Source organism: Aotus nancymaae, unplaced genomic scaffold (assembly GCF_030222135.1).
Source record: "Aotus nancymaae isolate 86718 unplaced genomic scaffold, 86718_ANA_hifiasm-v0.15.2.pri h1tg000002l, whole genome shotgun sequence".
NCBI lineage: Eukaryota > Metazoa > Chordata > Mammalia > Primates > Aotidae > Aotus > Aotus nancymaae.
In genome coordinates this window covers 57,713,333-57,738,302 of record NW_026988413.1, presented here as the reverse complement: position 1 = coordinate 57,738,302, position 24,970 = coordinate 57,713,333, and the positions used below count along the sequence as shown (strand labels likewise).

The following is a 24,970-nucleotide window of genomic DNA, read 5'->3' as shown; positions in this document are numbered from 1 at the left end:
AGAAGGTCATTGCTTGGCTCTATAAAGAAATATCTCTTTAATAGAATATCTTACCATCATATAAAGTAAGAGTCAGAATTCACATACACACACACACACACTCCAACCACCAATGATGACAAGTTCAAAATAAGTAAATCCTTAAATCATTTCTAATGGGATATATTAGTACCTATTTCCTAAGGAAGTAGACTTAGAATGGAGAGATTTAAAGGAGGAGTTAGAGATAAGTAGCAGTGAGTGCCCAGAAAGTCACGGTCCCCTTCAGTCTCCTTGAGTACATGTGTGTGCATCCACATCCACATCCTCAGTACATCATCCACACTCACACTGAGAAAATGGGATTCATAAGCTTTATTCATAAAATTTGAAATTAAAATGTATTTAACAGTTTGATAACTAAACTGTCATAAAAGATCAACTTCAAAATCACAACGAAATAACTGATTTTTTTTTCTGAGAGTTGATTGATTGCATTAGATGTCTGTGGGTCACTCAGATTAATCCTTTAAAACAGATACTTTTACCAATTTAATAGATATTGTGTGACTTTTGATGCATTTAAGCATATGATATAGAAGTCTGTTTCCGCAGCATAACCTTATACTAGCAATGCTTTCATAGCAGGAAGTGTGAAGGTAGGGAGTCTAGGCCCCTTCTAGCTTTTTGCTCCATTATCTTTATAGGAAAGCTTTTATCTCCATGCTTGTCAAATCATGGCAGCAAGACGGCTTCTCCTTCATCAGCTGTTCTGTAGGCTGGAGAAAGACAAAGAGACAAAAGGTTGTCTATATTAGAAAAGCTAAAACATTCTGAGAAGCCCCTAGTGGGTCCATACCTGGTCTCATTGCCTACACTTACCTTACAGGGCCACATCTGGTGCCAGGGAGTCTGAGAAGGTGAATATTTTATCTGGGATAAGACTGGACAAGGAAAATGTGGCACATATACACCATGGAATACTATGCAGCCATAAGAAATGATGAGTTCATGTCCTTTGTAGGGCTATGGATGAATCTGGAAACCATCATTCTCAGCAAACCAACACAAGCACAGAAAATCAAACACCACATGTTCTCACTCACAGGCAGGTGTTGAACAATGAGAACATATGGACATGGGAGGGGAGCATCACACACTTCAGTCTGTTGGGGAGGGCAGGGGAGGGACAGCAGGGGGATGGGGAGGTTGGGGAGGGATAACGTGGAGAAATGCCAGATACAGGTGATGGGGGGATGGAGGCAGCAAACCACATTGCCATGTATGTACCTATGCAACAGTCCTGCATGATCTGCACATGTACCACAGAACCTAAAGTACAACAAAAATAAATAAATAAATAAATAAATAAATAAATAAATCAGTGAGACAAATAGAGGCTTTTTAACAAATGGTATTGGGTCAACTGAGGAGCCATCTAGGAGAAATGAATAAATTTGACTCTTACATTATAGATAAACAAAGACAAATTCCAAATGGATCAAATATTTAAATATAAAAAAATTGAGCAGAAAGAAACTCTGTCAATAAGGAAGAAGTAAAGAATAGCTTTGAGGTAGAAAATTAGTACTGTCTAAAGATTCATTGGTCTCAGAATGCTATATAATCACAACCAGTATTTCTTGGAAATTTTCAGGATAAAGTTGACTGTCAATACCTATTTGATTTTGCTGTTTTGGAGGGTTTTCTTTTTTCATGGATAGCCATTGTGACAAAAAGTTTTATACACTTTCTTCTTTGTATCATATGAGTGGGAAGGTCATTCTAGGCCATTAATAACTTGTGTACTAGAATATTCTTCTGTATCTGCTCATTTAGATGGTGGCTTTAGAGTCCGTGTTATGACCAATACTAATCTCGGACAACATTTAAATTCTAAGTTGTAGCACCTATACCCAAAACCTAAGCATTTCTTGAGTTAATTAATTACCTATATCAGTTTCAAATGACATATTTTTAAGGCCCACATACTGACAATACTAAATCTCTAAGCTAACTGTGCAACATTCTTACAAGCTGTTGATTTTTGTATATCTCTGCTAGGCTTAACATCTAAAATTCAGTATTTGATAGATGACTTTTAAGATCTTAAAATAGTTATCTCTTAAATATTTTTATGCATTTATAAAATATTTATTAATTATATTCTATATTCCACCAAAATGCAAATCTTAGGTTCTCTACATTTCTCAAAATCAGTCTTTAATATAGATAATTAAGATGGAGAGAGTTTTTCAATGACATTTAGGTTAATGAAAAGAGGAAGAAAAAGAGCAGGAAAAGAGAATCAAAAGTAAAAACAGGGTATCTGTTCCAATATTCTTTTTAAGTGATACTCAGATGTGAACACAGTACAATTTCCTGAATGCAAATCTAATAGTAATTCATATGTGATGTAATTTGATATTATAGATTTACATCCAATTTCAAATCCTCTGTGAATTCAATTAGAATTAATTCTATCTCATCTCACACCTCTTATTGAATACATTTTTCAAATACAATTTTGATCCTGTTGATTTGAGATGATTTGTATTTCATAAACATTTGCATGCAAGAATGATATATAACAGGGTGTCAAATATATCACGTGATACATGAGGTTTAGATAAAATATTCTCTAGTTATAAAAGAAAGCATGTAGAATCTTGCATATAAAGACCTTACCTTATTTGCTTACAGCTTAAGCATTGAGGAAAAAAGCATACATAGAAATTCAATCAAGAAAATAACCAAATAGATATTTAAAACAAAGAAATCCTGCAAAAGACAATATGCTCCATATGATACACACACATGTACAGATAAATGTATAGTTTTAGTTATTTGAAACAGAGGCATTTAAATATATGATGGTATTCTAAAGAACAGAATTGGCAACATTAAATCACTAAGTAACTGTTTTCTATCATAATGTCCCTTAAAATCTGCTCTGTAGGGTGATACTCTTTCTCTTAGATAAAATCTTGGCCAGTTCTCTCATAGCTATATTAAGTACTAAAATCTTCCTAGTACTTTAGTCACTTAAACCGTTCCAGTTTTGAAACGGATAGGTATAGCCAGAGAAGAATAAAAACTCCAAGTTTCACTCAAAATTAAAGCTTTTGCACATGCAACAGAAGGCTAGCCTATGGTATGAAAGTAGGGCCTAGACAGATACTTATCTATTTTCCCAATTTACCATTCTTCCCCTCCTTGTTAACTTACACAGTTCATGATGGTACGACGGTTCAAGACGGTGAAGGGAAGAGATGTAGGGGCATAAGAAAGCGCGTAAGTGCTGGTGCTTTGTGAGCTGCCATTGTTGCTGCCTGGGTTTGGCAGAAGTCCAAGCTGATACTTGATCTACCTTCCCTTGCAGAGCATTTCAGTTCCTGTAGGGTTCTTCAGACCATCCATTCCTCTCCCTATTCTCTGCTAGGGATCCCTTCCTTGCCTGCACTTCACTGACAGCAATATGGGTCTCAGCAGTATATCTCTCCGTAGACTCTCTCTCGGGATGCTACGCTCCTTTAGGGGCCCTTTGGGAAAAAGTTAATTTAAGATGACTCCAGGGCGGCTGTCAATCACATTTGTGTGGTCCATGCCTTCTCTATATATCTTTGGTTCATGTTCAATTGTAATTTACTTTTCAAAATGAAGCAGTCTATGCTGTTGTCACAAGTGCTATTCTTCAGATGTAGACAGATGTGTTTTAATTAATGAAATCAAAATTAACTTAAAAGTATCACTAAGTAATAGTTTTTATTTTCAATCTGGTAATCATGGAAACAAAACATTAAAAACTATCATCTGTGGTGGACATACTTATTGATGTTAAAAACATTGGGGATCATCAAAACAGGTGAACAACTTCCTTTTACAGACAAAAAGCAAATAATCAATTTAGTAAAAGTTGTTACTAGCCACAGGCAGACAAAACCCTTTTATGATGCCCTCAAAAGAGGCTGGGGTTTAGAGTCAAACCTAATGAGGTTTGAGCTTTATCTCTACTATATATTAGTTATAAGAAGTTGATCAAGTTGAACAAAGTATGTAATCTCAGTTTCTTCTATGAAATGGGGATAATAGCTGTAACAGTTTTCTTATTTTAATGATCAAATAAAATGTAACACATATGGCATCTGTTGCACAGTAACTTCTAAATAATTGTTACTTGCATTGCCCAATACTGGTCAAATTATTTTTTATAGTAATTGTGGCTTCTTCCAATATTTATTTTACTTCTGAAGTTAAAAATAACATATATATGAACATATACAAATATATGCACATATTTTTTCAAGTTATTGAATTACTATGCAACAGTTACCAAGTGTATATATGATCCATTATAAAATAAGAAACTTTGTTTCATTATGCTATCAAAAACAAATTTTATCCTTTTTTTTTTTATAAAGCAAATAAACCAGTAAAAACAGGCTTCTACTTCTATTGAATTTATATACTTAGGGTTAGTAAACTAAGTAGAGAAGCTCTGACTTTTCATGAAACAGGGGAGAAACAGACCATTACAGGAAAGTCTGCCACGTCCAATGCCTTCTTGGGAGAAACCTCTAAGAATTCAGATAGTCACCAATCTTTTTACATTGCAAATCCAGTTTCTTTAGATATTCACAAGTCCTCATCATCTTTGACAAGTTATCCATGCTTGTAGCCAAGCAACAGTTAAGTTATTGCTAAGCAGAGTCCCCAGAACTGCATCTGTAGCTACTGTATTCAGGTAAAGGGAGGATACTGGTATTGTTCCCATATAGATAGTATCACCATTTCCTTCATTGTTTATAACCCCCATATTATATATATGTGTGTGTATGTGTGTGTATATATATATATGCATTTATTTAAAAATTCTGTCTGTAACGAATGCTTTATTTGATTTCTCCATGTGGGATGAGCTTTTGTCACCTGATCTGATTTTTCTACTCCAACACAAATCCAAAACAGCATGGCAAAGATCTACTATAAGATATCTAAATCACAGCTCTAGATAATGTATCTCTTTAATATCTAGAATTCTAAGATATGTTATCTGTAACTATTAATGGAATCTATTTAAGATTTCTTTTCAAGATGAGTATTTTACTGTGTATGTCCACTGTATATAGACAACAGATATTTTTCCTTCAAAAATATAAAAAGGGAACTGTGGTTCATTGAAAGTATTAGTATGAACTCATGAATTTGTTTAACTTTTACTTAATATGTTACATATACATACATTCAAAGATTTCTATTTACATTTCTTAGCTCCATCTACTGAAAGAAACTAGAAACAATGGCCAACCAACAGCAATATACAAGTCAAATACCCAGATCTTGGTTTCTAAATATCATTTGTCACTAAAAGGAACCAAGGCTCCTTGAAGGAAAGGCAGCTTCCAGAGCTGGGGAAGAGAAATATGAAAATAATATGGAACATCTTGTATATTAGAAAACAAGGAAGTACTTAAAGAATCAGAGGTACATGTTGAAAGGGCAAAGTAACCAGCTTTAAGGAACACTGCTGGCTAAATTTTGGAAAAGTTGAGCATCAGAATAAAGAATGTTAGCAGTCAAGTCTAACCTATTAAATAAAAATCTAGGAGTCCATACTGATAGAAACTTTAAAAATAAATAAAGGGACTGATACATAAAGGTTCACATGTCATGCCAGGTAACACCAATTACTTTAAGGAAGACCTGCATGGTAGAAGCCTTTCTAAAGAAATTATGTAAACTTGGGTGATTGGTGAAAGCAAGTAAAAGAGTGAAGAGAGAAAGACAGAACTCTCTTTAATAGTTTTCTTCTCCCGTTGCCTTGTTCTTGGCTCAGTTTACTATGAGAGTAACTATGTCATTTCACTTATACAACGTTGTGCAATTAGAAACCTCCAGAGAAATGTTTCTAAGGGAACTTCCGAATGTTTTCACTTTACATGTATTATCACAGTGGGTTTGTCACTGAAAACAGACCAATGAAAAAATCTTGAAGGCAAATCATTGTTCCTTCTTCCCAACTCTTGCTACACCGCTCACCATTTTTTCCTCTCAGTTCCTCATTGATCCAGTTAAACTATTTTTGCCAGGCACTTAAGAATTGTAGAGGCCCTCAGGTTCCATGTTAATAACTCAAATTCTGGTAAATATAATGCAATCTTAAACATAATTCTACTTCTATAACTTAAAAAGAAATAATGAATTTAGTGAATTAGTAACTGGCTCTCAATGCCAACATATTTAAAGGTAGGCTGAAAATATCTCATAAGGTATGCTATATGAAAAAGTTGAATTTAAAATTGTATGTCAAGAATTACTCAATCTTTATACAATATTTCCATGAGTTTTGTTTGCATTAACTATGAATGATTGTATTTAATATTTTATTGTTTTACATTAAATAATGGTAATATTCTAGTGGCTATTGGCTTTTAACTAGAACAAATATATCACGGAAACTTCTGAAAATAAATTCTATCTTATGTTAAATTACAATAAGAAAAAGGTATTACATTCATTTATTTAACAATGATTTATTGAATAACTACTACGAATACTCTGCACTATATAGTAATAGCACTCTGCAGTACTTCTAATATGTTGGAACATATGTGCCCAGAGATGAACAAATAATGTCTCTGTCCTAAAGAATCTCACTAATGATAAAAGCAGACATGTAAATCGGTAATTGCAAAGGAATGTGTCAAATGCACAAGACAATGGCAGTTTAAAAATTGAGCAATTCAGGCTGGGCACGGTGGCTCACGCCTGTAATCCCAGCACAGTGGGAGGCCAAGGAGGGTGGATTGCCTGAGATCAGGAGTCAAGACCAGCCTGGCCAACGTGGTGAAACCCTGTCTCTACTAAAAAATACAAAAATTAGCCAGGTGTGGTGGCAGGCACCTGTAATCCCAGCTACTCAGGAGGCCAAGGCAGGAGAATCGCTTGAACCCGGGAGACAGAGGTTACAGTGAGCCGAGATTGTGCCATTTCACTCAAGCCTGAGAGATGAGAGTGAGGCCTTGTCTCAAAAAAAAGAAAAAAATTGAGCAATTCAATGGGTGGTAGGCAGGAGATAGTGAGAAGTGTCCTCCTAAAGGAGGGGATGCTTGAAGGGGACTTTCAGAAATTAGTTTATCAGGAAAGAAGGAATGAATGACAAGAATATTAAACAATGAAAACAGCATACCAAAGTCACAAATGCATGGATTAGCACAATATATGGTGGGAATAGGTCAGGGAAATTTTAAGTGGGAACCAAATTGTGGAAGCCCTTATGAACTAACATAAGAAGTAGTATAATTGAGTGCATAAAAGAATGAAAGTTAAACTTGCCAACTCTGGCAAGCCAACTTCCCACTTCAGGACATAGAGTAGGCAATTTTCACTTTCATTCTTTTATGCATGAAAAGAATTTTCATTTCTCCTGGGCCTGAAAAATCTTTCCCCCAGATTTTTGTACAACTGGATACTGTTCATTATTCAAGTCCTGGCCTAAAACACGTCCTAAGAGAAGCTCTCCCTTATCATCCAGCTAAAGTAGAGCCACACTATCATCTCCACCTGTTAACTTTCCATTTCCTTTGTTTGTAAAGCTTTCAATATGGAAACATACAATAAATACCAATTTTACAACTTTATGTAACATACACAAACAGCTCCTTGATTCTTGCAAATTAGACTGAGAAAATCACGGAAATTGCTAAGCAACGTTCAGTGTAGTGCAGACTCTAGGGATTTGTTGGCTGGCAACATTCCCTTCATCCTGTAATGAACATATTTTGTTCAGTAGTAGCCATATGAGTATGACTAAAGCAAAGAGACCCATTCAGAGATATTTGCATTTTCTTATCTCAGAGAGAAAACTTTAGTGCAAAATTATCAGACAGTATGATAAAACATGGTGAAACATTTTAGGGAGAGTGGAAAAGATGTTTCTAGTTCTCTAAATCATACCCCATATGCAAATCTTTCTACTTTTCAAGAGAGACCTACATTTATCTCTAGAGAAAAGGACTGAGAAATAAATCTCCATTAATCCTAGGAAAATATAAACTTCTTTTAGCTTTACCTGCTGAAGTGTGAGCTTCAGAGAGTTTTCATATATCAACCATTATCCTTTAAAATATTTGGGGGGCTTACAAATGTAATATGTTTGTCGTTCTTTTGCTCTGTAAAATATTTCAATAAATTATTGAACTATTGCAGCCATGAAATCAAACAGACTAAATGTATGGTGTCTTTTACTTCAATTTTCATTTTAAAATCCCCAAACACTTATTGTTAACAAATAAAGGAAATATTTCCTTATTTTCTTATCATCCTTATCAAAATATTGTTAACAATAGAAAAAAATTTAAATATGGCCTATAGTAGGAAACATAGTCATTAATTAACAGTATGTCCTGGAGATTTTATTAAAATGTCGAATCTTTACACTATAAAATATATACAAACAATTTAAGAATCAAACTAGATAGGATTATAGAACATATATAACTATTAATTGATCAATATCTTAATGAAAATTAACTATAGATAAAAATATTCATAATTGTCCTTACGGAACATGAGCTAGGCTGGGCATGATGGTTCACACCTGTAATCTCAGCACTTTGGGAGGCCAAGGTGGGTGGATTACCTGAGGTCAGGAGTTCAAGACCAGCCTGACCAACATGGTGAAACTCCATCTCTACTAAAAAAACAAAATACAATAAATTAGCCTGGCATGGTGGTGGGCGCCTATAATCCCAGCCACTCGAGAGGCTGCGGCAGGAGAATCGCTTGAACCCAGGAGGCAGAGGTTGCACTGTACCGAGATCACACCACTGTACTCCAGCCTGGGCACAACAGAGCAAGACTCGGTCAAAAAAAAAAAAAAAAAAGAACATGCATGAGCTGAATTTTATCACATATTTATGTAAAATTTTGAATTATATCATATTTATTCACAGCATACTTTTATTTACCAAAGTGCATTGTACATTAAACAAATCTTAATTACATTTGCATTATACATTTATAATATTAAAATTGTGCTAGTAGTCTTCAAATATCTGACAGGTTTAGGGTCAGTGAATTATTTAAGAAAAAACTCAGAAGAGCTGTGGAAAACTAGCAGGTGTGATTCTACAGATTCAGTATGAGGCACCAGTGGGGGAAGTCAATTGGATGAGCACATGAAATATTAGGAGTGCCTGTGAGGGGGAAGTTACAGGTGTCGTGTGCAGAGCTAGGCAGACTGCATATGGAGAATGTGTTAAAAGAGCATTTGCAAACTTAAGCATTACTTGAAGCTATTAAACAGAATGATGGAAGCCTGGTCTTTGATTATTTATTGCTGACATATGCATTGCAGTGATGGCATTAATGCTTAATGATTAAGCTAACATGAACTAACAATGAACAAGTCATGCTTTATAAATAAAAATGTACATTGTTTTATTTGACTCATTCTTTGTGAACCTATGCTAGCTTCGTATTACCACTTTTTTCTCTTGATGTCCTATTTTTTTGGTCTATAGTTTATGAACTTTTTCCTCTTTTATTTTATCACCTTTTTCCTCTTTAGCGAATGGCGATAGCTTTGCTTTTCAACTGACTCCCCTAATGTCCACTTTTCTTCAGAGATTACAGACAATGGTTTTCAAAACTCCTGATTCTTTTATTGCCTTAGGATCTAATTGTGAGAAGCTGAAAGATTAAAATCCTCTGAAGCAATTAAATGATTTCTAATTATCCCACGACCCGTTTTAAGCTACAATTTTCTCTTAAAGAAACTTACCCTCCATTTTTCTTTTACAATTACTCCCCTTGATAGAGAAAATGGGAGACAGTTGTCTCAAAACTTTACCACCTTCCCAGAGAGAAACCTGCTTGCTCCTCTTGATCTATTAAATTACCATTAAAAATATTGGGTTTACTTTGCTGATGTCAGTTGATCTGATGCTTACTATAATAGATACATTTGACCCTTCATAGTCACTGATATCTACACATTCTGTTTTTTCCTACTACTGAAGTTTCTCTTATTCATTCAACCTCAGTGAGGAATACAAACATGAGTCATGCTCTGAAAGAATCTTAGATATGTCTGAGATATGTCAACAGTGTCATAATAGAAGCCAGGAAGAACTGTGATAAAACGTTCAGGTGGCATGTACTGACTTCAGTGATAAGGTTACTTTAGGTGACTATGTATAAATAAAACAAACTTTCCGTAAGGGCTTTAAGCTGGACTTCCAAAGAATCCCCTATCCAAGAAAATGGTTGGGCCTTAATAGATCTATAAATTACATGAAATTATATGTAATATTTGGAAATTACATATATGTGTGCAATACATGTAAACTATACACACACACGTAACACTGTGTATATATGTGTGATACAATGTATATATTGTGGTAGAGAGAAAAGGGCAGAATAACACCACTAGTATTCATCATATTCTGAAAGACATCCATACAGAGCAGTGTTTGGAGAGTTTTGCAAAATTACTAAAATAGTATAATTAGAATTACATTCTCATTGTTTCCAAATGTTCATCAGCATTTTGCTTCTCAACAATCTAAGCAAACATGATGAACTTTTTATTGAATTTCTTGAAACATGCTTTTCCAGAGACTAAAAAACACATCTGATTGTTCCTTACTATTTCACAAAATAATATGCTCATTTTCTTCCCAAAACCTTTTTCACCTACAAGCTTACTGATAAAATTAAGCCCATAATATCATTCCTTTGTTTCCTTTCACTTTCTTGGAATTGAAACTGTTGCCATTTTATAGCAACAAAATTATTTTAAAAATAAGAGGCAGAATTAAAATATAGTCACTAGATATCATACTAAAATAAAAACAGAATACTTAATAGTTATTTTTTAAAATTTTATGGGGATTGATGGGAAACTGAATTCATATACTGAGAAGAGCTATAGGGAATAAAAAGAATAAATTAATATGTGCATTTAGAAAGCAGAGGGAATAATATGAAAAAAAGCAGTTAGAAACATAAAAGTAAGAGATAAGTAGTGTTTCAGAGTTTTCTGAAAAGATAAGTGCAGAAAATGGCAAGATGGTTTTAAAAGATTTCCAATTCACAAAGTAGAAAGCGACAAAAATTGAAGTACTCAAATTTCAAAAGTGAGGGGGAATAAATTCAGCTACTTGATGGCATGAAATCAAAGTACTTGAATTTTTGAAGTGTTTTTAAAAATCTAATAAGGAATGCCTATAATTACAAAAGGTATGAGAATGTCTTTTTGAGTTTAATAGAATATGAACTGATAAAAGACTGGCCGGCACCAAATAAGTAGAGTGCAAAATAACAACAACAAAAGAAAGAAGAAAGAAAGAAAGATAAATTTAGGTAAAGATATTCAAGCAGTGTGACTCATAAGATTGCATAAGAAGGAATACATTTCTAAATCCAAAACAATATGATCCTGCTGTATTATATGCATACATTGAATACAACAATGAAATTATCAAGAGTTCTTATTAAAGTACCCATTATCATTTATAGAAAATATTGCAAGATTTTAAAGTCACAAAGCCATATTTTTTTCCTGTTGTCTTTCTTGAGATAGTCAAATTTCTTTACATTTTGTGAACTGCATAGTTAAGATGGAGCAATGATTTTAACTATTTGCAACTGCAGTTCCTTCCCCACTCTTTATGTACTGTTTGGGCCATGAATTCTACACAAAGAGGTGTTTTACAAGAATGAAAGTCACATCATTCAGGACTTTCTAGCAACCAAAATGATCTAATACGCTTAGATTTAAGTGGTCGAATTTTGCTTCTTCGGCCCTTTCCTCTCCATGTTCCCAGATCATTTGCAGAGAGACAGGTAACTAATTGACATGCTGTTTGAGAGTAACTTCCTGAGATATATAGAAGTTGGACCATATATTCCCTCATAAAACTAAAACAAATTCTAAGATAGTTCTATGAAATGCAGAAGCACAATCAATGAACATTAATTCTTGACTGAAATGATACAATCCTGGAGTTTTCATGCAAACTTGATATAAACCTAAAAAATGCAATCACCAAAAGATGTGAAGTCTTGAGGTAAAGAAGATTAGTACTACAAATGTCATTTGATATCAGATGAAATATACATTTCTGTATACACGTGTTTTGAGGAGTCTAAACCCCTAAAACTTCTCCTCACTAACTCCAAGATGCCTGAATTTCTCAACATTACATTTTCACATTGTAATACAGTTTTCTTCCCTGGTGTTTTCTCCTCTCTCTGACTAATAAAGGATGTTATAATATCGCAGCTCAAAGTTTTTTCTCTTCTGAACCACCCTGTTGATTAAGGCCAATGAATCAAGGTTCAAAGTGTCCCCACATATATCTCTGCAGCCCAGACTTTCCAGAACTTGGGCTTGTATTTCCAGTTAGTGGACTTAAGCTGGGCACACCCACAGTGTCACTGGACTGAGCCAGGAATGCTGGAAGCCACTCAATAAACATGAAAAATCACTCCGTAAGATCAGTTAGACAATGTTTGGAGAGAGAGTCACGTTTAATAGTAGTGCAAATATAAACCTACAAAAGAGAAGAACCTAAAATCCACATGAATTTGTAGATGAAAACTAGAGATGAAATAAAGTTGCTCTTGGTGGGGTTAGGTGAGTACGTCCTTGTTAGAGATACTGACGGAAAAGTCTAAGAAACTCTGCACTGGGCTAAATAAATCTACCTTTTCAATATGGAATCATTTTTGTGGGCATTTGTTTTATTTTACATTCAAGGGGTATAAATGCAGATTGGGTTAACGTTTTTGTGTATTGAAACAGTTATGAAAAGAAGTTTATTAATAGGAATGACCACAACAAACTATGAACTAGATCAAGTTTGTATCTCACCATGTCATCACCATCTCTCAACTGTACAGACCAATGCTGTCTCCAGCTCTTGAAGAAGCTGGTTTCTTAACATCAGCTTTGTGGATAAATATATTTTGTCTTTTTTCCATTGCTATGTGTCCTCCAGCATTCTGTTATCTTAAGACATTACTATGAGTGTAAGGAGATAATCATTTAAAACTATTCGTAAGAATTCTTTTTTTTTTTTTTTTTTTTGAGACGGAGTTTCGCTCATGTTGCCCAGGCTGGAGTGCAATGGTGCGATCTCGGCTCACCGCAACCTCCGCCTCCTGGGTTCAGGCAATTCTCCTGCCTCAGCCTCCTGAGTAGCTGGGATTACAGGCATGCACCACTGTGCCCAGCTAATTTTTTATATTTTTAGTAGAGACAGGGTTTCACCGTGTTGACCAGGATGGTCTCGATCTCTTGACCTCGTGATCCATCTGCCTCGGCCTCCCAAAGTGCTGGGATTACAGGCGTGAGCCACTGCGCCCGGATTTTTTTTTTTTTTTTTTTTTTTTTTGAGATGGAGTCTTGCTCTGTCACCAGGCTGGAGTGCAGAGGTGTGATCTTGGCTCACAGCAACCTCTGCCTCCGGGGTTCAAGCGATTCTCCTGCCTCAGCCAAAAATTCATATTAAAGCAGCGGTCATTTAATGAAATTTTGGACACCCTCACTTTAGACACCTCTGCTATTCAGCAAGATTCTACTGAGCTTTTACAATGTGTCAGACAATGTGCCAGGCACTAAGAATGCAATGAAGACATGGAACCTATCCTTAAAAAATCCTACTGACTCTGGCTGTGGAAGACAGATCCGAAAACAAGGAGGTGTTTTAGAAGTTGTGTTTCTGCAAAGGATACGTGGAGACATAAAGAAAGTTGTGTTGGTAACAGAAGTGAGTCAGAAAATGCTTCTGAGAAAGAAGGTGGGCCCAGAGGTATTTCTTTGAGGGTGAGCAGGTGTAGACCAGAGAGGGAAAGGGTTGTATTTCAGGCAAACCCAGAACCATAAAATGGCCTGGTGAGTGAAGGAAAGTAAGCTGTTCGACTCTGGATGAAGTAAAAGGTTGAAATGAGAAGTGAAGACACAACTCTGACCCTTAGGTAGGACCCCTGGGTCAGCTGTCCTAGTCCCCAGACACGGTGGGAGACTGGCTCAAACCACTGTACCTTACTGCCCTTATGTGCATATCATTACATTCCTATGTTGAAATTCCTGTTTTGAATTATATTCCAAGGGACCTAGAATACACGGCATAAAGAGGTCTCCTTTCATTTGTGTTTATCTTGGAGAAACCACATTAGCTTTTTGGCCTTGGGTTCCAATCTCAGAGGTGCATGAAGAAATATGGCTGAACATTCAGAAAAGGTGGGAAAGAGGATCCAAGCAAGACAAGGAGTTTGGACTTTGTTGTGTATTTAATGGGCCACCTTGGAGGGGTTTAAACACAGAGAAAAAGGAGAGTTTCAGAAAGATCTCTCTGGCAACACAATAGAGATTTCTGAGGTAAAAGGCAGGGAGAAAGAAAAAAACAGTAACAGTGGAGTCCTGACATTGACAGTCTGAACTAAGAAACAGTGAGGATAGGAGACTTTATACCCTACAATACTGTAGTCGGCAGAATAATCGTCCCTCTAAAAAAAGTACCACCACTCTATCTCTTATTGGTAGTGTTATTTGGGGCAGTTTAAAAACCCTGATCCTCAGTTTCCTCGTCTAAAAAAAAAAAAAAAGAATAGCAGTGTCTTAAGTCAGGATCCCCAGGGTCAAATCTGAGATGATGATTGTCTGCAAATGATTTATTAAAGAAATGCTACCAGGTATAGGAAAGTCCTTGGCCAAGGGCATCCTGGGAGAGAAGTAAACTCACAGGTAGTTCTGTCTGGCTCTCTGTCTGTGCCACTAGACAAAGTGATCTAGTAGTGTTTGGGCAGTCCTCCAAAGACAGTCTTGGGGCAGGCTGTGAGAAGCAAAAGAACACAGAGACTGGAGGAAGGATACTCAGATTCAACCAAAGGGATCCCAGGAGATCTGGGTGGAGACCATGTCTGCCTCGAGCTTCTATCTCATAGAACTCTTCTAAGAACTGCATGCACTCATATCTTTCTTTTACTTTTAGGATTCTTATTTTTCTTTTGGAATAGCATGCGATATTTAGTGTTCTGTTCTACACTCAGAGTACTCAGTGATGAAATAATTTTTTTCTTCACATAGCATCAAATCCAAAAATGGTAAAGACAGTGGAGAAATAAAGTAAATGTGAGGAATACCATAATAGAAAGTTTTAAAAAAAAGCGTAATCCCAGTTTCTGACTCCAAGGACAGTGCTTTCCTCAGGGTTCCAATTCAGTCAAGATCCAGTCAAAGGGTATTGACTATTAGGAGAGGAAAAGAGCCCACTAAAACATACACTGATAGTGGTTATTGGGAGTAGCCACTACCTCTCAGGCTGCAGGAGCGTACCCAAGGAGAATAACTGAGAAGAACGTCCCCCTACCCACCCTCCACCCTACTAAGCCTGAGCGTAGTACCTCATTGGAAATAATATGGCTGTGGCCCACTTAATGGTCCAGAAATTTAAGGTGTCACACACTGGGCTGCTGAGGAAACCATCAGCTGTGTTTTCAGTAAAGCTTGCTAGGAAGCCATTCCACTGGCACGCCAGTGATGCTCCACAGAGAGACGCACACTGGGGAACCGGCCAAATTGACTGAAGATTATGTAACAGGGCCTTCTTGCACACCAATGGCCAGAAAGTCACTCTCTGGCCACTGCATCATAGGAGCAAGCAGAAAAGCACTGGAATCAAGAAAAGGAGCCCCTTCTTTCTGCAGTGTTCCCCTAGCACCTTCTATTGACAAAGGCAAACGTTGTGCCAACTGACCATAAAGACGTTTAAGGATTTCAGCTCTAATGTCACAATTTAGGGCAAAGAAGAGTGGCTCTGAAGTTGAAGAGCACTAAATTAACAGACACACACCTCGATGACACGCCTGGGTTTTGGGGGATGGGAGGAGCATGCTGTTCTGACCAAATACTGCTCCATTTGTTACTTTTGTCCTAATTGTCCCTGAAATAAAAAGCAGACCCAACCTTTTGGGACACTATGTACTGAGAGCTGGTATGACACATGGTAAGTGCACAGAGAGAAAGAGTGTGACAAGGTCTAGAGCTTCACCATTAACTAGATTTGTAGCCTTGCAAAAGTCCATCCTTGTATACCTCAGTTTCCTTACCTGTAAAAGGAGATGATAACTGTATCTACTTTATCCAAATGTCAGGAGAAACGAAGTATTATGTTTAAAGCCTATAGAACAACATCTAACAAGTATTTAGAACCCTAATAAACATTAGTATCCTCCATGAATGGTAGCTTGACATTTGTTCTCTCTCTCTCTCTCTCTCTCTCTCTCTCTATATATATATATATTTCTCATGATGAATTTCCATTTAGAACCATGCCTCATAATGCTAACACTCAACTTCTTTGGGTGTGGTTAGGCTTTGCTACCAAGTCTTCCCTACTCCTGGGCTCTGGTTTCAGATCCTGGCACTGCCCCGGCTCACTGAATAAGCTTCACTAGTCCAACCAACTCACAGAGGATCTGTTTCCTCAAGTGAAAAAAGACACGAGGTTAAACAAATCATCTTTCTTTAAGACGTCTTCCAGTTCTGACTACATTTGATCCCCCTCTTCCCCAAATAGTAAGTTACACCTAAAAGGGAAAGAGGAAAGGAATTATCATTTTGAACGCCTACCACCTGTGCCAGGAGAGCACTGCTGTGCCTGCTTTCCCTAATTTCATCCTCACCACAGTCCTAACAGATGAGTATTTCTAAACTCTGTTTAACAATTAAGAAAGCTGAGGCTCAGGAAGGTCAAACAGTTTACTCAAGATCATACTCTGGGTGAGCAGCAGAGCCTGGATTGAAATCTGGTGTTTCTGTTTGGGTCGACTCAACATTTTTAACTGTGCTGCTTGCCTCCCACATCACCTTCATCTCAGACATTAAGAATCCTACCTGTTCAGTGCTTTTCATGCTGTACTTTAAAGAGGTAAGTGGGTGTGCAACTTTTTTTTTTTGTCTGAAACATATTATTTAAAAGTTAAGCAAATGAAATTCATTTAGCAGTTACAGGAATTTTTTTTTAAATCACTCTTAATGTCTCACAGGAAATTGGCTCTCCCGTGGAAATCGGCAGCCTTCCTGCATCCTTTTGCCCGTGTCCTCACCTGTCCTGGATGCAAACGTGGCGAAAGGAAGGGAACAATGGTTGGGGTCAGTGAGCTGAGTTCCAGCCCCGACTGTGCCATTTGCATCCTAGGGAGCCTTCTTCCCTTTCTCTGTGAGCAGGGGAGTGTTGGGCCAGGTCGTCTCAAGGTTTCTTGCCCAGGTACAAGCCGGACTTTGGTGGCTTTACTGGGTAAGGGAGTCTCTGCCTTCTCTCTGCCACAGGTCCCTGGTTAAATTGCCCATTTCTCTGCGAAGGCTGCTCACTGCATCCGCCCCCTCCACCCCTAGCCCTGTAGACCCTTTCTTTCTGCTTCTCCTACTCGGGAAAAGTGAAGCCCCTTACCCTAGCTCCCAAGATAAGGCACAGTCTTTCACCAGACAACCGCAGCACTCCACACTACATTACCCTACTGGGGGGATGCGCGAGGCTGCTTCCCTTCTCTGCGCAGTCAGGGTTCGCAGCCTCCAGTTCTCTAACTTTCTCCTTCTCCAAGAGGGGATTCTGAGAACTTTGAGACAAATAAGTGACCGTATAGATGAAGAGATGAAACCTCTCTATACAGTGCTCCCGGCTCCCAGGCCTTTTCCCGCAGTGCCCCGCCGGGTTCCCCCCGCCCCGCCCCAGCTCCTTCTCACGGCAGGATCCCGCGCCAGGAGGCTCGCAGCGCCCGAGATGTGGCACCGGGCGCGCCACAAGTCCAGGTCCCGCTATTTCTGCTCCATTGGAGCCCAGGTGGGAGGAAGTCATCGCGTCCTACTCGCCCAGCAGCCTGGCTCGCCGCTCGGCCGCACCGAGGCTGAAAGAAGGTCCGCACTGGGCTCGAGGCCCTTCCTGCCGGCCTCCCCACGCCGGGCCTCGGCTCCCCTCCTTCCCGGCTCCCGCCTCCTCCCGTAGGCTGCCAGGCGGACCCAGCCTGCCTCTCTCTCTGCCTTCACTACCGGGTCAAGCTGCGGAGGGAGGGAGAGAGGCAGCGGCGAAGTCCTCCCTGGCTCCCCACCCGGCGCGCACGCCCCTCCTCCCCACCTCCTCCCCTCTGCCAGTACAGTACAACTAGTACACACACACACACGCACGCACCCTGCCACTGCAGCTGCTATGGATATCAGCTAACAACACACACCCAGGCGCGCGCGCGCGCGTTCCCACTCGCACCACGCAGGAGTGGCCCCCGGCATCCCTACCCTCCTTCCCCACCCCCACCGCACCCGCTCACCAGCTCCGCTACTGCTCGCTCCGGCTGCTGCCGCCGCCGACGCCACCACCACCGCTTCCTCTGCTGCGGGGCCACAGCCTTGAGTGTCATTCCAGGGACAGCACAACCTCACCCAAGCTCTCCTACCTCTGCCCAGCGGTCCCTCTCATCACCCCCCCCCCCCACTTCCTCGTCCACACTCCATCCAAAGAAGAGGGAAAGCACCGAATAGAGGGGGGCGAAGGCAAAGTCTGCTGTTCTTCCCCCGGGTCCCCTTGCTCCTCCATCCTCATTCTCTCATCACCAACCCCCCCCACCCCAGAGGACCCCAAGGAACTGAGGCGACTCACCCCACTGCCATGTCCAAAAGCTTGAAAAAGAAAAGCCACTGGACTAGCAAAGTCCATGAGAGTGTCATTGGCAGGAACCCGGAGGGCCAGCTGGGCTTTGAACTGAAGGGGGGCGCCGAGAACGGACAGTTCCCCTACCTGGGGGAGGTGAAGCCCGGCAAGGTGGCCTATGAGAGCGGCAGCAAGTTGGTGTCGGAAGAGCTGCTGCTGGAGGTGAACGAGACCCCCGTGGCGGGGCTCACCATCAGGGACGTGCTGGCTGTGATCAAACACTGCAAGGACCCCCTCCGGCTCAAGTGTGTCAAGCAAGGTGAGCGCAGCGGCTTGCTCAGTGTTTTGCCGGGCGGTGGGACCGCTCGGGGCGCAGGGCAATGAAAGGGTGGGAGCGCATGTTGAAGGGGGTGTGTTGCGCGATGATGTGGTGGGGGGCAGAGGGGACCCGCAGTGCAAGTGAGCTTCGCTGGGGATTCGACTCGGGGGCTAAAGGGAGGGGAGGGGCAGGTTGCGGTGTGGCGTGCAACTTTGTTTGCTCAGTTAGACCCTCCCCTTTGGAAGGTGCTAGGCCTGGCCTGACCTCCTCAGTGCTCCCCGGGCAAATTGAATGTGCGTCAGTGGCATCACCCAAAGTGGATGAAGAGCTTTTGGGGAAGGAAGGAAGTAAAGACAGGGAGGAAGGGAGAGAAAGAAGGAAGGAGCAACTTGAGGGTGCAGCGGCATCGCCAGCGGGGCTGGGAAGAGAGGGTGATGGGGTGAGCAGAGAACTGCGTCCAGCGTTTCGGGGGCTGGACTGGAGACGCCTGGGTCCCTAGCTGTCTCTTAGAGATCCTTGAGCCACTGGCTGGTGAGGAAGGGAAGGGACAAATTGCTTTGGGCGGTTTGACGGGTCTTCTGTAACTTTTCCCCCTCTTCACTCCGCTGTCCTCCTCCCCCGCCCACGGTCGTGTCATGTGGGCACCGCGCGTCACGTGCGCACTGACTAACCCCTGCGCTCACCCCTAGCCAGCCGGCCGGAGGAGGCTCCGGAAGAAGGCGCGGCGCTAGGAACGTGGTCTAGTGCTGGGCGGGGTTCGGAGGGGATGGTTGTCGGCCTGGACATTACTCAGGGGTTGCCCTCCTTGAGTAGAAGTCCTCTATGGTTGGGCTCTCCTCTGGCTCCGATTTGGGGGGCGTGTTTTGAGGGAGGAGTTGGATGAAACCCCAGCTGGTTACAGCCCAGGCTCCCTCAGCTGCAACCTGACTTTAATGAGCGTCAATTAAAGCCTGTGATGTAGGTTTGGAGAGATTGGGATCATCCAGGACTCTGTCTTTGCTTGAAAGAAAATTATGGTGCAGAAGGATAGAAGAATGAAATAAAAGTTTGAATAGAGGGCAACTTTAAGTAAAATAAAATAGTTTTTTTAAGCTCACTGCACATTTCGTGTGTGCTATGTATGGATATTTGCGGCATAAGCATATCAGCCTAAGGATTTGTTGTTGTCGTCGATGTTACAGTTTGTCCTGACTCAAAGGTGGAATTGAGCATGTCGTTACCTGCATTTTGCCATTTAATCATGATCAACTACCAAGAAACGCTCTTGCAGAGATGTACTGCACTGTAAAACTATTCTCTAAAAAAAACTTGTTTTCAAGTAAACAAGAGAAAAAGAAGTCTTGGGCAAAGTTTCTTAAATGTAAATTGCCATATAAGAAAATGTCTTCCTTGGGGATTTTTGAGTATTAAGAGCTAATAAAGTGAGATAGGCTATTATAGGTCAACATAGCTCCATACTATGTAACACTGAAGGGATGTGAGTTTGGTAAGAAGGAAAATAAGAGTATCTTGATATTTTTGAAGATAACATACTTAAGGTTCAAATATAGAGATTCATGTTAACATGTTCGATGTCAAGATACCACCATATAGGTATAGATATAAATGTAAAGATCTTTGGGTCCAAAAAGTTCATTGCACAATTATGACCATGGTTTTGTTGGCCAAATGCTTGGCATTTGTCATGGAACGTTCCTGCAGAAGTTAAACATTGTTAAATTGTACTTAATAGTGTCCTACAAAGGGATGCCCTATGATAGTTTGCAATGATGACCACATCTTAAATGTTGTGTTCAATTCTGAGCACTCCTTGGTGAGGTGGATGTTGGCAAACTGTCAAACTAGTAAACAGTAAGTTCAAAAGAGAAATAAAGGAAGATTCTTGAGTATTGTAGATACATTCTATGAAATGCAATGGGGAAAACTTAACTTGGAGAAGTGAGAGAATGAAACCTATCATTAAATAGTGAAAAGCTATCAGGTAGAAAAAGGAATTCTGACTATTCTGTGATAGCCCACAGGACAAAATGATGATAAATCTATGAGAAATTTTAAAGGATGAAGCATCTTTACTTTCATTAAATCATTATCTTTCTAACAGACGTTTCAAAAATCTGTGGGCTGAGGTTCTGGTCATTGTGGGTATCTGTGAAGAGGCTGATATGACCATATGCCATAGATTCCTATATAAGATGAGAATCTGGACTAGATATTATTTAAATCCTGCCATGATTTTGATGTAAGGTGGTCTGCAATCACTCTTGTATTGAATTTTATGTGGAAGATTATTGCTTTTAGAACTCAGAATATATGCTTATAATATGTTACATTTAGGGGAAAATCTCTTTTCACTCTATATCAACCCTCAGTTTCAGGCTTCACTGGTTCATTGATGATAAATTCATATAATGATATCCACAGAGCTCCCATGGGAACCTGATTCACCTTCTGAATCACTATTGACCAAAACAGAAAAAAAAATGTTCCTTTTACTTTTTGTGGAATAAGTAATCCTCTTGTATATTCTTTTAAATATGATTCATGTTGCTATTCTATTCTAATAATTCTTTTCATCAAATAATAGATTTATGATTATAAAAAATGAAATTTTCTGAACCTTTACTATAGTGCCTGTGTGTCTTAGGTTTCAATACAGATGTCATTTGCTGGAAAATCATTTAGAAACTCTTGGCTCAGTAGTTATATTTCGAGAGAAGCAAAAAACTAGCATAGCTGAAAAACTTAAACATGGTTTGTTTAGCAGTTGCATTTTAAAAACATTAATGAGATTGATTTTTGAATATTCATTCAGACATTGGGTATGATACAGAAACCACATACACTATCATAGTTTAACTAAGGCAGATTTTATCAAGAAAAGGTAAGATTTGAATAATAAGAATATCGTTAAAAAGCGCACCAGGTAAAATTGCATTATTTACTCAATTTTTGTTTACTTGTTTGCCTAATTTTACACTACAGTTATAATTTTAAACAGTCATAATTTTAAAAGCAGGTGAGCTGCTAGGATTTGCAGACATACTAGACAAGACATATATATCATAGTGTTTCTACACTGTTTAAATGTCTGCAAAACAATTTTTAAAGCTGCTTAATTAAATTCAAGGAATTGTCTTTTAAGTTTTCTGATTTTAGTCAATACAATAATAAACCATATATTAAAATGTGGTTTATTGTCACATCCAATTACTTTTTATAAACTATGGCATTTTGTTTATAATAATAAACTTTCCTCCCCAAAGTATGTAATTCTAAATAAACAGTAATTCTACGATCTCATTAATGCATCAGACCCAGCTGAAGAAAGTTTTTGAGTGATGTTGAGATCTATATGGAAGTGTTAAAGGTCTTCTTTCATTTTTCTTTTCCCTTTTTAAAGGTTTGCCACTAAAGTTCACAGCAGCCAGTTACATAGGCTTTTGTGTCCTACATTCCTTGCACTATGACTGCTAATGCATCTAAAATCTCATAGAGACCTACATAACCTGGACTTATTTTCCCATTTAATATCTCACAATGGGAAATAAAAGGAAAAAAAAATTTCTAATTCTTCCCATGTGGAAGATGGGCCAAATAAATCCTTTGAAATTCAGTTGCAGAGAAGATCTACATTGCTCTCCCTCCTACTGCTCCTTTCAAAGACACCTTCAAAGGAAAGTAGATCCACATTTATTAAGAGTCACACTTTCTTTTTGACTGACTTCAGGCTAGAATGATAGAGTCAAATCTCTATGCTCCTTTGTATTTGGAACGGTAAAAACAAATTATGTCAAATTTTCTGAAAATAAAGATTGACTTTCTTTTCATAGAAATGTGAGGTATATGAATAGCATTGTTTAGTAAACAATAAGATTGTTTAAATAGTTTGATCAGTTTCTGATTTTAGAAATAAAGTCCCATTAATGTTTTGGACAAGGTTAATGAAACAGTTCTCTTCGGGCATAATTTATAAGTGATACCACTGTAGTTTTTTGGTATATGTAGATAATTTAAATGGTATGACCTTGAATATTAAACATGATTATTTGGCTTTTATAAGTACTATCTCTGTTCTTAACATTTACACTGTTCAATCTTTCAGCACATTTATTATGCCCACATTCCTTTTCATTGCTTGTAACTCACAAATTCACTTTCGTAATGAGAAAAGCATATTCACATTTGACATCTGATTGATTGTAGTTTAAATAAAGACTTTTAAATACATAGTAGATGCTGGCAGAATCATGTTCCTCAGGCAGGTGGAGTAGAGTGATGGTTAAAGGTACAATCTCCTAAGTAGACCACCTGGTTTTGATTTCAGAGTATGTCAGTTAATGCTATCTATTTGAACGAGATAACCAACCTGGGTTGGTAATGGTACCTTAGAATATTTGATAAGTTATGTATTTAAATCAGGTAGCATCTGGGAGGTGATAAGCATTATATAGGCTTTAGTAAATGCTTTTGCAAACATATTGGTCATTTTGAGCTAGTGACATTATGAAATGTTTTTAATTTTCAAGATATTTTACTCAATTCACATTAACTGAAAAATATGAAATGATTGACTAATAAAGAATAATTTCCAGGTTGTATTTTAAGGCTTTTCTGTAGAATGAAATAAATCTTTCATTTGAAAAGCATTTATTTGAAGAATAATATCAATAAATGCAATGGAATATATTTTTACCTTTTAAAAATAACTCCCACTGATCCTGCCTTTATGTGTAAATATCTGCTATTTTATATTTATTTTATACTTTAGACATAGTTTATTTTCACATAGTAATTTATTTTCTTTGTACTCATATCTTTACTCCTAAAGAATTGGTGAATATATTGAATTATTTACTCTAAACTTGACAACATAAAAATTCTATTAGAATTCATTAATTTAAGTTCAGGAATTTATACTTCTTATCTTGACATATAATTGTATTTAAGAGTAAGTATCATGCTATTGAACTTTTACTTCTCAGCTAGAAATTAAGCACCTCATAAAGACTAACAATAATAAAACAGTTAATTCATAAGTGTTCACAGTCAAAAATGCATAATAAAGAAGAAATGTATCAAATTCAGCAAAAATAATACTTTGCATTTGTGAGTATGGCAATATAAAATGCAATATAAATAAGTAAAAATTTGTATTGCATTTTATACTATTTTATATTATACTATTTTATAGTACTATTTAAATACTATTAAATTGAAATACTATTAAAATACTATAGTATTATTAAAATGCTATTTTATAATATTTCTATACTTTGTATGAAAATAATCAATATAAATGTCTCTGTATTAATACTGTCACAAGGTGAAGCAACCAAGAATACTTCCACTGTTAGCTCCCCAATGATTTTAGCATTTTATTGAATTAATCCCATCTTACAATTCAATGGAAATATCTACTTTGAAGCTCCAGTGTTCAATATTAATTTCTAAAAATCTTCCCTAGTTATTATCTGGCTACATATCATGACAAAAAACATACAACTATCTTAGTACTGGGACTTTATTATTACTTATTACATTCTATTCTCATCTCCCTTCTGTCTCCAGTAAGCATTTGTTTTATTTCCTTTAATAAAAGTAAATCATCTTATATGGAAAACTTGTAATAAAATCATAAATGCTGAATTTACATTATTAAAGACTTGAATAGGGACATACATCTGCTAAAAATTATAGTGCTATGTCCATATCATCATAGAGAATTAATATAAATTACTTTTATTATTACATCTTACTGACATCTTTGTCAACTCTGTAAAAGGACTAAGTTTAATATATGGTGTTGACTGTTTTGAATGGTCTGGAAGAAACAAAAGTTTCCTTGTTTGATAAGTATGAATATTAATTGCATCCCATTGATATAATTTCAAAGATCCATTAGGCTAATGAGTGGATGATTTATATGAATGGCTAGATTTGTTCAAATATTTGAAATAATTATATGGCTTTTTCTACCTGGGAAAATAATTTCTCCATGTAATTGTTACATGAATTC

General features: G+C 38.0%; 1 protein-coding gene and 1 long non-coding RNA gene across 13 annotated transcripts in view; one reads left to right on the top strand and one right to left on the bottom strand.

Annotated features, from left to right (window-relative positions):
* Positions 1–339: 339 nt before the first annotated feature.
* Positions 340–17,918, bottom strand: LOC105726946 (uncharacterized). Of its 7 annotated transcripts, none has more exons than XR_010342061.1 (4): positions 17,738–17,918; positions 1,270–1,311; positions 862–923; positions 340–758 (listed from the first exon to the last, which is right to left on the bottom strand). It is a non-coding gene; the product is annotated as an uncharacterized LOC105726946 (long non-coding RNA). The 7 variants fall into 7 exon arrangements; XR_010342067.1 differs by lacking the exon at positions 17,738–17,918 and adding an exon at positions 2,668–4,816 and having other exon boundaries at positions 862–891; XR_010342069.1 differs by lacking the exon at positions 862–923.
* Positions 17,919–18,304: 386 nt separating this feature from the next.
* Positions 18,305–24,970, top strand: part of MAGI2 (membrane associated guanylate kinase, WW and PDZ domain containing 2) — a 1,459,815-nt gene continuing 1,453,149 nt past the window's right edge. For 3 of the 6 annotated variants that reach the window (XM_064374954.1, XM_064374969.1, XM_064374959.1), the window contains exon 1: positions 18,354–18,954. In XM_064374954.1, the coding sequence (XP_064231024.1) occupies positions 18,654–18,954 (301 nt within the window). In that variant the 5' untranslated portion in view covers positions 18,354–18,653. Of the gene's footprint in view, positions 18,955–24,970 lie in introns of all 6 variants that reach the window. The other 3 variants (XM_064374940.1, XM_021667866.2, XM_064374946.1) reach the window with 2 other exon arrangements.